The sequence below is a fragment of the Leuciscus leuciscus genome (assembly GCF_965113295.1).
Source record: "Leuciscus leuciscus genome assembly, chromosome: 16".
Lineage (NCBI taxonomy): Eukaryota > Metazoa > Chordata > Actinopteri > Cypriniformes > Leuciscidae > Leuciscus > Leuciscus leuciscus.
In genome coordinates, this window is record NC_138740.1 from 31,774,667 (window position 1) to 31,787,938 (window position 13,272).

Genomic DNA, 13,272 nt, shown 5'->3' on the forward strand with positions numbered 1-13,272 from the left:
CATTTCAGTGGCAAAGCTTCTATTTCTGTGCCTATATCTCACTTTTTAGTCCTGACATCTTCCAAAGTCATGTGATCACAGCATCAAATAGTTTTATGTTCACAGTTCTATGATCTATGATGTTAACACTCATAAATCACCATATGCATATTGAAATTTGCATACAGTAATACAAATAACATATGCAGCGTTGTGGATTCAGAGTGAGAACTGCACTGATCACCTTCCTCGACAGCCGAAAATTTCATGTGAGAGAGTGGAGAGATTTGACTATTACTATTCCGGTAACCAACTATCTTTCTTCAAAATGTTATTTCTATAATAACAGCATTTACAAACAAAATATGATATGATAAAAGTGTAAAACCTATAGTTAGATTACATATCTTAAGACTTAATATGATCAAATGCTAAATCTGCTAGAGGTTTATATGTGAATATAATATAATATAATAAAATGCATTATATATAAAAAATATTAAACTAATACTTATATATATATATATATTCTAATTAATGAAACCTTAATCTCAGATGCTGGGTCAAGATAGGCGTTTACAACATTTGTCATTTTTGTAAATTAAAAGTTTTTAATGTTTTACATTCTAGAATAATATGTTGTTTTCTGCAGATTAAAGTCTGATTTTATTACTTATTTTTTGTTCAGGTGAATGCAAAGACAGTTACACAATGAACATCTCGAATGAAGCACCTCCGACAAACGGGGCATGCAACATAACCGATTTTTACAAATATTATTACATTTCACCCTATGATGTTGTATTACATGTCATCAATATCCTGTTTGGTCTTCCAACACACTCCTATATTCTGTGGCTCATTGTCACAGGGACAGGAAGAGGAATTGCATCTGAATTCTTCACTCTGAACATCTCTGTTTGTGAGATTATGTTGTGTCTGCGCTCACTGAATGCTGTGCTTGGTAATGTATTTACAAGGCTATGGACTATTATGATGTTTTTATCAGGATTTACCATCACTGCCCGTTTCTTTCAGTGTCTGATGTGTATTGAGCGTTACATAGCAGTGGTTCATCCTGTAACCTTTCTGAAGTACAAACCTCTCAGATACAAAGTCGCATGCTCTGCTGTTACCTGGATAATGATCACTATATGTTGTGTGTTGTCTCTGGAACTTGTAAACCCATGTTATATGCCCATTTTTAAATGCCTGTACCTGTCACACTTCATAATCTTCCTCTCCATAAACCTCTTCTGCTGTTTGGCTGTTCTCAGAGCTCTGAAGCAGCCCGGACCTGGAGAAAGAGGGAGAGAGAGAGAGGTGGAAAACCACATGAAGAGAAGAGCGTTTTATCTCATTCTAATAACTACTGTGACTTTAGTAATCACTTACGTTCCCAGTTCAATCACAGCATTACAATATATTCTGTCAATTCCTGCCAGCAAGGAACTGGAATCAATGACTCTTACATGTTTCTTTCTGCCTGGTTTTGTGCAGCCACTTCTCTTCATTCACAGGGTTGGCAAACTGCCCTTTTGTAGGTCTCCATAGTTGATAGTAATTTTTAACTCAATTTTTGGCTGCTGGGTAAAGAATGTCATAACATGTCGTGTTCATTGTTTGTGTAGTGCACTAAAAACAAGTGCCCTTTGTTATTGTGGTTATTCTAATTGTGGTTATTCTATTCCATCCACATCCTATTCTAACAAAAATAAATAAAAACAAATCTGCAATAGAATAAATATATGTATTTTATGTATATGTATGACAATATAAGAGCCAATTATTTAGCAAACAATGTATTTTAAATATATATATTTTTTCAAACCATATAATGGATCTTCATACATTGCTTTTATATTGTAGTAAAGGGGGGTTTTTTCGAGGGGGTTACCATATTTGAAAACACCTGCTTTAGGACACACAAATGCATTAATAATGGTAGAACTGACGATTTACCTGTAATCTATTGAAACCAAGGTCTTCATAAATTTCAACACCTGGTTCATCTTGTAATCTATAGTGCAAGAAAAAAAAAACGTGATTGTTTAATTTATGTTAATACATTAGGTAAAATGTTTACCGCAGTATTATTTAATATAGTATGCTATCCTTTCTAAGGGATGATTTTTGTATACCTGACACCTAATGCTTTGTTTGTCTCATTTTCATCTTTAGTAATAGAGTAACCGGCAATATACCTTTAATGTACAGTATAGGCCAAACAAAGAACCACATAGAAAAATAAAGCTAGAGAGAAAATAAAGGCATACAAACTTTGCTTTTTTCATTTATAAATCAAACAGAAATGCAAACAATGGTGATGGGTAATGATGAATTTCAAATGAATAATTTTTTTTCCTAATAAAAACAATTAGCTGCACTTTGTTTTCCATACAGGTGGTACCATAAACATTCTCTACAAGATATCAACAGTAGGAAAATGTAGGCTACTGGTATACCTCTGCCAAAAGAAGCAGACAAACACTGGAAAGAGCAATCGCCTTTTGATTTGAATTCATTTGTCTCGGAACACTCACGCGCACGCCAACATGACGTTGATTCACAACCTATTTTTTTACAGTCTGTGTTCACAACACAAAATAGTTACAAATCTGCTATACGGATTTTTATTTCCATAAATAATGTCTCAGTTGGTCTAATCAGAAAATATAGATATGATATTTATTTTTTTTAAATCGCGATCAAAAAGCTTACCTTAACGCACTTCACAATCATAAAGTTGAAGAATGTCATGCCAGTCCACGCACAGTAGGCCTAACGTTACGCCATTACCGGAGAACATGAAGACGCGTCAACGTTGAGAAATTCGAGTTGAACGGTGAGAAGTGTTTTTTACTCGACAAACATTTCGTATTCTATATTCTGTAGGCCTATATGTTATGAATTTAAATCATGCGCATATTTTAATTCAGCATTTTTAATTCAGTTACAGCTATTTGTCGAATCTGCAAACGGATAAACTTCAAAGACTCGTGCGCATGCGTGTTAAGAATAAGACAATATTTTAATAAGAACTGTACAGTAGCCTACTGTAGGCCTAATGTATTCCTAATAAAGAGTTCATTACATTTACTGGAAAAATAAGTGACTTTTTCTTAAGTAGCCTATACTTAACACAGTTTACTAACAGTTATTTTGTTGTTGTTGTTGTTTTATGCATAGTGAATATGAACGTCTCCTTTGAGATCTCCCCCACTGATGGATTAAATTCTTCTGATCACTTCAATAACACTGCAGTGGACCTTTATTCTCATGAATACTGGATATACATAAGTTTGTTGTTGAGTTTTCCTACCAACTCCTATGTGATATGGCTTAGCCTACTATAGTAACAGGAACAGACAATGGACTTTCAGCAGAGTTCTTCATTCTCAAGCTCTCTGTTTGTGAGATTCTTCTCTGTCTGTATTTTCTCATCTGTCTTCTCAGGTATAAATTTTAAATTTCATTGATAGTGTGGACTATTCTTAAAGGACTTATCATGGTCGTCCTCTGTTTCAGTGTCTGATGTGTGTTGAGCGTTACCTGGCAGTGGTTCATCCTGTAACCTTTCTGAAGTTCAAACCTCTCAGATATAGAGACGTGTTCTGTTATTGCCTGGATGGCAATTTGGCGCCTGTGTGGTTCTTATTATAACTTGGTTCTCCTTGATTGAGCTTTACTTCTAGGCTATTACATGTTGGCACAGCAGATCCTTTTCCTCGCCATCCAGTTGTTTTGTCTTGTGGCTGTTCTCAGAGCTCTGAAGCAGTCAGGACCGGGAGAGAGAGAAAGGAGGAAAACCACATAAAAAGAAGAGTGTTTTGTCTTATTCTAATAACTACTATGACAATGGTTATCTATGCTCCTTATATTATTTTATGGTTCCTTGATGGGTTTTATCAGGCAATGATGACACTCTTGCCTTGTTATGCTTTGCCTGGTTTTGTTTTGCCTTTTCTCTTTCTCCACCGGGTGGGAAAACTACCCTTCATCAAGTGTCAATAATTCTACTTTACTTGACCCTTATTCAAAAGTTGTCTTTCACTTTTAGTTATTCCAACTAAAAGACATAAGGGTTCTTTAGTGCGGACACTTTATGTGTCATGGCTTGATTTCTTTTAAAGCTAACAGGCCTCTTTTCTTTTGCTATCAAGGTCACATAAAACTTTATTTATTTTTACCATGTAAATCAAGTGCCTTTTATGTATAGATTTCATTGTTTCACCATTGTCCCAGAGCCAGACTTTCAAACTTTTCCTATGAAAAAATACTGTCTCTATACAGTCATTATATTTTAAAGACCATGATATGAATAATCCAAAAAAGAGTGAAATATACATAAGTCTAGCATCTGTCATCAGATATTCACTTGCCTCTTATGAATAATGTCATATTTTGGTTTGCACCCATTTTTTTTTTTTTTTTGGAAAGAAAAAAGAGAGAGAAAAAAACAAATGAATGAAGTTCATCCTGAAGTATTTAATTCACTGCATGTGCTTAGACTGTTTTTCAGATCTGCCATCTTGTACATCATTTGATTAACATATTTAATAATGAAGTGCATTTGCGTATGAGGACTAACATATTAATAAAGTGCTGCCTCTCCTTGCAAACCACATCACTGACTTGCTGCCAGTGATTGAAAATTATCATTTTTTTATTTATATGATTTCTTTTTCTTCTCTGCCACATGAAGATAAAAATCCTTGGTCAGTCTGGAGGCAAAGCACGGCATTTGTCTCTTCAAGTGTGTATCCAGGTCTGTGGTGTGAGACTGGAAGTGAAAAGCCACACGATGGTTTACTCTTGTGAGAATCTGAATAATCTCTAGATGACAGTCCTTTAACATCTCGCAAAGTTCACCGATAAATACAGAGCCTGTTTCTGGATTTCTCCACGAGTAGTACCCTGTAGAGAAACAAATATGCTTTCAAATGCATTTGTTGAAAGTGTTTAAAAAGAAAATAAAAGCAATCAACTATGCCACTGTCTGTCAGTGCAATGCAAACCTTCCACTGTGGAATAACAGCAGAGAAAATCTGCCTCGGGAACGTCCGATATTCCCAAAAATTCCCCCGGTGCTTCTTCACTGTCTGCCTCGACACCAGGGTCAAATTCCATTCCCCTGCAGGCCTGAATATGGAATCAAACCAATAACACATTAGTGAGCCACAGACAAAATGTTATGAAATGCTTCTCTCTCCCTCTCCTTTGCAGGCGGCTGTTACCTGTAGGAAGAAAAGTTTCGGCTTGTCCCGCAGACTAGGGCAGAGGTCAGAAGTCACGAGAGAGGTCAGAGTTTTGACATGGATCCAGCACTCATCCGATCCAAGGATTGTTCCTTCCTCTCCGTGGCTCATCAGTACACACACAAAGCAGGAATTGTCTGCGTGGTTCTCCTTGGATACTAGGGCATATTTATAAGTGAATACAGGCATTATGACCCATCCTGAACACTGAAAATGACGTTGTACTGTACCTTTTCTCAGCACATTAATCATTTCATTTGCTGAAAGGTTCTTCTCCACCTGAACTTGAAAACCGAGGGACTTGAATGTGCTCGACAGTAAGCGTTCATCTACTGAACCGCCCTTCCTATGCAAACGTGGTGAGTCTGGAACAAAAAGGCATAACTATGGAATAGATGTATAGGGAATTTAATATTTTTGGTTTAAGTTTCATTTCTACCAATTCCATTGATTCTTTTAGAGCTTTTGAGAAAGTTGAAAATGACTGAAAAGAATAGGTGTGTTTGAATTAAAGCTGCACTGCACAGACCGATCGGTGTATGACATCAAATGTTGACTTTGATGTCATTGGCGATGTCATCGTGGTACTTTGATGTTATAGGTCTGCAAACGCACCCGATGACTTTAAATTCAATGAATGAGTCAAATTAATGAATCACTCACTGAATCAGTGTGGGATCCATTAGGCTGATTCAAACCCAATAACTCAGAGACCGCTTCTTTTTTTTTTTTTCTGAAACATTTAAACTCATCACTATTTATTTATTTCATATGTAACCGTGTACGGAGATATAATTTACAAACAACCATTCATTATCACTAAACAGTTTTTAGAAAAATCCAGAGGTTTTTTTTCAGGAACGGATACTCTGTGAAATGCCACAACACCGGACTAGCGTGCTAAAAAATCACATGAATAGAAACTCAAGACTGTAAACCACTGTGGGATTAGAACTCAAAACAGAAGAGCTGGAGTCAGCAAGAATCAAGGTTAGAGGTAAAGTTAACACTTAAGTTGAAATTCAGATTAGTTACACTACAGTATAGGTTTCTTGACTTAATTTTAAAGAACACTTTATGCCAAAAAGTTTCAATATAAGGAGAATTGTCTTAAATGATTACATAATACTTTTGTGCTTAAGAGGTTATTCTTTGTAGTGATAAAGTGTGTTTATTAGATTTCTAATTTAAAATAAAAAAAATAGATTCAAACAAAAATGTATTCATTAAAACATAATCCATAAAATGATCCCATGATGGGAACCTTAAAATGTTCTATAGCCTATATGAAGTGCCTGACATAACCCTTTAAGGTTCTGTATATAATTGTTTTCTTCCTAGAGTTAAATTCAACTTTAAAATTATTGTAGCCATTCAAAAGGGCAGATATGTATCAAAGAACAGTTCCAAATAGCCTACTGTAAGGCTTAAGCAGATCAGAGATTAAACAACTTTATAGTTCAGGCTGATAATACTCACCAGGGAAGTGCTCATTACTGATTATTAGACATTTGCCTATGTTTTTATGCTTCCTGTATGGCTCAAATACACAAGGCTTCTTGACAGCACTGTGAACACAAGATGCGAGTTAAAACACCTTAACAAAAGTAAAATGAAAAAATAACTTAAACATGCTTGGCTTGACAATGATCTAAACATTCTGGTTTAACCAGAGTCTTACCTGTGATCTTCAGAAACATGCGAATTCATTCTGAGACTCTGAGATTCATTCATTACACCACCGCGTCTTCTTGAAAGTGACGAATAGCTTCCTACAATCTCACTTCTTTCATTCTAAATTTCCTTCTCCCTTTACTTTCATTTTACAGCGAAAGATTTCAAAGTCCGCTGCCTCCCAGGCGGGGCGTTGCACTTGATTTGTGACCAGCTTCCTACAAAACAAGGTTCACACAAAACATTCACATCCTTTTATTAACAAGAAAATGTTTGTATAACATCATATTCATGCACTCTATAGGTTTTTAGCTTTATTATTTTTTTATTTTATTTTTTACTTCAAAACACAATGGTTGTGGACTGTGGAACTGTGCTGTATAGTTCCCTCTGCTGGGAGTTTGCAGTATCTACTCCTAAAGGCCACTACATTTTGTGTGAGTGTGAGTGTGAGTGTGAGTGTGAGAGAGAGCAAATTATTACACTAATCATATAATCACTTTAATATTGTTTACATTTATTTCAACATGCCACTATAAATGTATTACTTGTGGAAAACCAGAAAGCACATAAAAAAATAGTTAAAATGTTTTTAATCTTGAAATCTTGAATATATATATATATATATATATATATATATATATATATATATATATATACATATACATATATATATATATATATACATATACATATACATATACATATATATATATATATATATATATATATATATACAGTACAGGCCAAAACTTTGGAAACATTTCTATTTTTAATGTTTTTGAAAGAAGTTTCTTCTGCTCATCAAGCCTGCATTTATTTGATCAAAAATACAGAAAAAAAAAAATTATATTGTGATATATTATTACAATTTTAAATAACTGGTTTTCAATTTATTATACTTTAAATTATCATTTATTTCTGTGAAGCAAAGCTGAATTTTCAGGATCATTACTCCAGTCTAACACATGATCCTTTAGAAATCATTCTAATATGATGATTCATTATCAAAGTTGGAAACAGTTCTGCTGCTTAATATTTTTTTTTGAATTATTTTTACTTTTTTAGGATACTTTGATGAATAAAAAGTAAAAAAAAAAAAAGAATAAAAAAAAAGCAAATGTTTTAAAAATAGAAATCTTTTGTAACAACAATATACACTACTGGTCAGTAATTTGGGGTCAGTAATTTTTTTTCTTTCTTTTTTTTGAAATAAATCAATACTTTTATTCAGCAAGGATGTGTTAAATTGATAAAAAGTGATAGTAAAGAAGATTTTTTTATTTTTATAAATGCAGTTCTTTTTAACCTTTTATTCATCAAATATATTAGGCAGCAGAACTGTTTCCAACACTCATAATAAATCAGAATATTAGAATGATTTCTAAAGGATCATGTGATAGACTGGATGTCACATGAGACACTGAAGACTGGAGTAATGATCCTGAAAATTCAGCTTTGCTTCACAGAAATAAATGATAATTTAAAGTATAATAAATTGAAAACCAATTATTTTAAATTAATATATCACAATATTACATTTTTTTTTTGGTATTTTTGATCAAATAAATGCAGGCTTGATGAGCAGAAGAAACTTCTTTCAAAAACATTAAAAATAGTAATGTTTCCAAACTTTTGGCCTGTACTGTATATATATATATATATATATATATATATATACACATTTCAAATACAACTTTAAGGTCATGTACAGAAAAACAGAAACGGTGGCTTGTAAAATCAAAGATGCCTGTAGTTATATGCTGCATTAAAAGGATATAAATTGACTAAGACTATCTGTATGAAGAGTTTGAGGTCATTACATTGTGACAGTGCAGTTAAGGGCTCATGGTCTGTGTGCTGTCAAAAAGATTTACGACTCATAATCCAATCACAGTCATTCTTCTGTACTAAGCCTTGCGGTTATAAGCGTGGTGTGCATGTGTCACTCTTATGCAGACTGCTACAGATTACTGTTTATTAGTGTTCTTAGCGTTACATCTCGGGGGTCTTACAGCAATGAGGCTGGGACTCTTTTGAGCCTGCCATATGTGCCGTTTGAAGACCCCATGGTCGTTTAGGGGCTGTTGATTAGGTTTCTGCTGGCGAATGAGCAGTCTGAATAGCATTGTCATTTTAGTGCATCTTAATCTTATTAAAGTTCCATATGGGGAAGCTGCAGCTGAGCTCATGAGTAACTGAAATTAAACAAATGAAATGCATCTTTTCAGTTAGGTTACTACTGCATCATATTTACATATAGACCCCTCAACTACAAATATATCAGCAAACGTTGATCAAGAGTGGGAAATATTATATTTATAAAATGTTAAATATGATTTTTCTTTTGTGTTTGTAGGTAACATTACGGTTTCAAACAACACATTTCTAGTGATGCTTTTCGAAACTTTTTACACTTTACAATAAGGTTCATTAGTTAACACTATGTATTAACTAACAATAAGCAATACATTTGTTACAGTATTTATTAATCTTTGTTAATGTTAGTTAATAAAAATACAGCAGTTAATTGTTTGTTCATGTTAGTTTACGGTACATTAACTAATGTTAACAAATACAACCTTTGATTTAAATAATGTATAAGTAAATGTTGAAAATGAATATTAGCTAAGATTAATAAATGCTGAAGAAGTATTGTTCATTCTTAGTTCATGTTAACTAATGAACCTTATTGTAAAGTGTTACCGTTTTTCTTTATGTTTGTCTTGTAATAATACTTAAGTAGACAGGCAGGCTCAGTGACAATGATGCAGCAAGCTACAATCTTGTTTTCTCAAACCTGCCTGGCATAAAGATCCAATTTGCTGAGCCACTTAAATCCAGTTCATGCCTAGATCCAGTATAGCTGCTAACCAGTCAGATCACTGGACCCTTGACCATTTTATCCACTTAAATCAGTACTTTGTATTTGGGGAACTGAAGATTATGTTATGTTAAGTGTTATTGAATAACTTCCACATTAACCTGCTCTACATTGTACGTTGGGGCTTTGGGACTTATAGTAACCGTATGGCTAAACTGGGAAAGGAAACAACGGGAAGACGGGCAGTGGTGGGATCAAGAAATGACACAAGGAATACTTGAACTCGGGTCACCCACAACACGTCCTGGCAAACGTGAGACCATGTCAAACTCAAATGTATCTACAATTTTAATTTATTTGTTCTGTTTAAACACCAGTTGGCTTTAGATCTGAAAGTTATATAAAGAACAGAATGCTGTAGATAAAAGCACAAATCTCACTAGTATCTCACAAATATCAATGAGAGCACAGAGTGGTTTGGATAAGAAGAGCAGCACAGTATAAAAATAGAAACACTAAAGAACATCTCTGACTAGGTATCAATTTTAAGGGATAGTTCAGGCAAAAATGTTCTCATTACACTGTCATATCATTCCAAACCTGTATGACTTTCTTTTCTAAATTCTTTCTTCCATGAAAGCGCATGGGCACCCGGCCTCTCAAGCTCCAAAAAAGACAAAAAATATCATAAATGTGCATTAAATGTGTGCCCTAGTACAAGTTTTCTGAAACCATAAGGATTGAGTGAGATGCTAAATCAGCATGATGCTCAATATGTTTTAATTAACACCATTTATGGATTTTTCACGACTTCCTCTTGTAGCACAGAGATGATGTTTTAGGCTTATGATGTTGCATTTAAAAATATTCTGTCATCAGTTACACTTATGTCATTCCAAACCTATAAGATTGCTTTATATGATCACATGTATACATGAGGTTTGTTCCCACGCATCGAGCAAGCATTCTTGAGCTTCTGTTTACCATATTTGAGTGCTGGACGTAATATCAGAAATACATTTTCAATAAAGGGACAGAAATTTCTCAGATTGCATCAAAAAATATCTTGATTTGGGTTTCGAAGAAAAGAAAAGTCTTAAGGGATGATATGAGAATGATATGAGAGTGAGTAAATGATGACTCACCCTTTAAGCATTGTAAGAGACATGGAGATGTATGTGAATGAGTGTGAGAAGTCTCTGTCCGTATCTCAAGGCCAGCAGTGACACACTGTCACAGGTTTTAAAGCAAAATTTTGCATCCGGTGAAATGTAGATACGCATTCACAGATAGGACACCTCATGCTATTCCTGGATCAGAGAACAAAACACTATGGAAATTTCATCTTGTAAACAAAATGTGTGATGAGTCACAGATAAATGAAATGAGTGTGGGAGGAACAGAATCAGTGTTTTTATGATCAGTAAATATAGTTTTCTAAGTTTGAATGAACATTACAAGAACTTGTGCAGACACTCACACATGATATTTTATATCATATCATGAAAATAAAGATTATAACAAGCGGCTTTGCTAATTTTATTGCATATTTAGGTTCCATTTTATTTCTAGTCCACTTTAGACATTCTACTAACTATAAGTAACTTTGCAACTGCATGTCAACTAACTCTCATTAGAGTATTAGTAGACTGTCTGTAGACTGTAAGGTTAAGGTTAGGTGTTAGGGTTTGGGTTAGTAGAATAAGTTGTCTTGTAGTTGCCAAGTTACTTATAGTCAGTAGAATATCTGTTGGGGATCATCAAAATAAAGTGTTAGCAGATATTAAGCATATAGTCTACTAATACTCAAATGACAGTTAGTTGACTTGAAGTTGCAATGTTACTAGTAGAATGTCTAAAGTGGACTATCGAAATAAAGTGTTACCCATATTTATTTAGTAAGCAGTCATGTAGTGCTGTAAGTGGGATAATATTGCAGTCATTATTGCTAAATAAACCCCAACATGGTGATACAAGACCATTTCACTTCGCACCAGGGTCCTGATCGCTCTGTCGGGTTTATATTTTGCGATAATGGCAGGCTGTTATGATTACATATTTAATATAATGTTTTATATGGCTGCATTTTTTAAATGCCTGCAGTTATTTTTTTTCTAAACTAATACTATAAGGCAAGAAGCTTAGTGGAGTTTGTTTCAAAACACTATTTAAAACTTCTCACAGCACACACCAATAACAACTTGCATCACAGTGACTGGCAGTCCACCAGAAAATGAACCCAAACAACACCATGCTAGTGTGTGTGTGTGTGTGTGTGTGTGTGTGTGTGTGTGTGTGTGTGTGTGTGTGTGTGTGTGTGTGTGTGTGTGTGTGTGTGTGTGTGTGTGTGTGTGTGTGTGTGTGTGTGTGTGTGTGTGTGTGTGTGTGTGTGTGTGTGTGTGTGTGTGTGTGTGTGTGTGTGTGTGTGTTTTAATTAATTAATTGGGTTTAAGTCAAACTCTTCAAACAACCAATAAGGAGAAGTTCAATCCAAATATAGTGCTGGATCAACAAGTTGAGTAGTTCATAAAAACAGGTAGTTGTGGGTTTAGTAAGTATAAAGAAATGCAGCCTTGAATGACTAAAGCAAATGTGATCGCTGAACTCAGCAGGATATATGATCTCAGCAGCTCATTATGCACGGTTTGAAAAAATCAGCAGGGAATCACTTAGGAAAGCTTTTGTGATTGTCTTGATTTGTGAAAGAAAATATCCAGCTGGGCTCAGTATTTTCTAACAAAACAAAATCCAAATGTCCTACTTCACATTAGTGTGGTTAGTTTGAAATATCAGTAATTTTTTAAAATTTGGTAAAACTTTACAATAAGGTCCCTATTAAAAGTGCTAACTAACATTAACTGACAATGAGCAGTACATTCGTTACATTATTATTGTTTTTTTTATGTTAATTTGTTATGTAAACTGTTTGTTATGTAAACTGTTAGCATTCATTGTTCGTTAATATTAACAGGTTCATTAAACAATATTAATTATACAATATTAAAAATGTATTAATAAATGTTGACATTAACATTAACTAAGATTAATAAATGTGTTAGAAGTATTTTTCATTGCTAGTTTATGTTAAGTAACATAGTTATCCAGTGTTAACAAATGGAACCTTATTGTAAAGTGTTACCAAAAATGAATAACTATGACAAAAGCATATAAAAAATTACTAAAACAAACTAAAATTAAAAGGAAATGTGATTTTTTTTTATAAACACCCATTCAAAATAATACATTGTGTTTAATACTAAAATAATATATATATATATATATATATATATATATATATATATATATATATATATATATATATATATATATATAAAATAACACTGACCTGAGCCGTCTGCTGTCCACCTGGAAAAGTGTAGAACATTTAACTAATAAAAGACATTCATAAATCATAGTAAACTTACTTTTTACAATAAATAAGAAACAACACAGAATAGAAACATTTTATTTTGTTGGTTTTATGTTTCATCACACACACATGCACACACACAAAATGACTTGCCCACAAATACACAC

The 13,272-nt window shown here is 33.7% G+C and overlaps 1 protein-coding gene and 1 long non-coding RNA gene across 2 annotated transcripts in view; one reads left to right on the forward strand and one right to left on the reverse strand.

The window, feature by feature from the left end:
- LOC309477373 overlaps nt 1–13,272 on the forward strand; it is a 339,545-nt gene that overhangs the window by 297,218 nt on the left and 29,055 nt on the right. The window lies entirely within an intron of this gene.
- On the reverse strand, nt 4,448–7,067 carry casp21 (caspase 21, apoptosis-related cysteine peptidase). Its single transcript, XM_082140627.1, has 6 exons — nt 6,919–7,067; nt 6,717–6,805; nt 5,468–5,602; nt 5,217–5,395; nt 4,998–5,121; nt 4,448–4,896 (listed from the first exon to the last, which is right to left on the reverse strand). Exons 1-6 carry the CDS (start codon nt 6,969–6,971, stop codon nt 4,646–4,648), a joined length of 831 nt encoding a protein of 276 aa, XP_081996753.1. The 5' UTR covers nt 6,972–7,067; the 3' UTR covers nt 4,448–4,645.

Bases quoted from the DNA above. Each gene is read 5' to 3' on its own strand.
- casp21 (XM_082140627.1), bottom strand. From the start codon at position 6,971: ATGAATGAATCTCAGAGTCTCAGAATGAATTCGCATGTTTCTGAAGAT. The intron at 6,806-6,918 runs GTAAGACTCTGG...TTGTGTTCACAG, and splicing joins CATGTTTCTGAAGATCACAG to TGCTGTCAAGAAGCCTTGTG. The intron at 5,603-6,716 runs GTGAGTATTATC...TTTTTGTTCCAG, and splicing joins CAGTAATGAGCACTTCCCTG to ACTCACCACGTTTGCATAGG.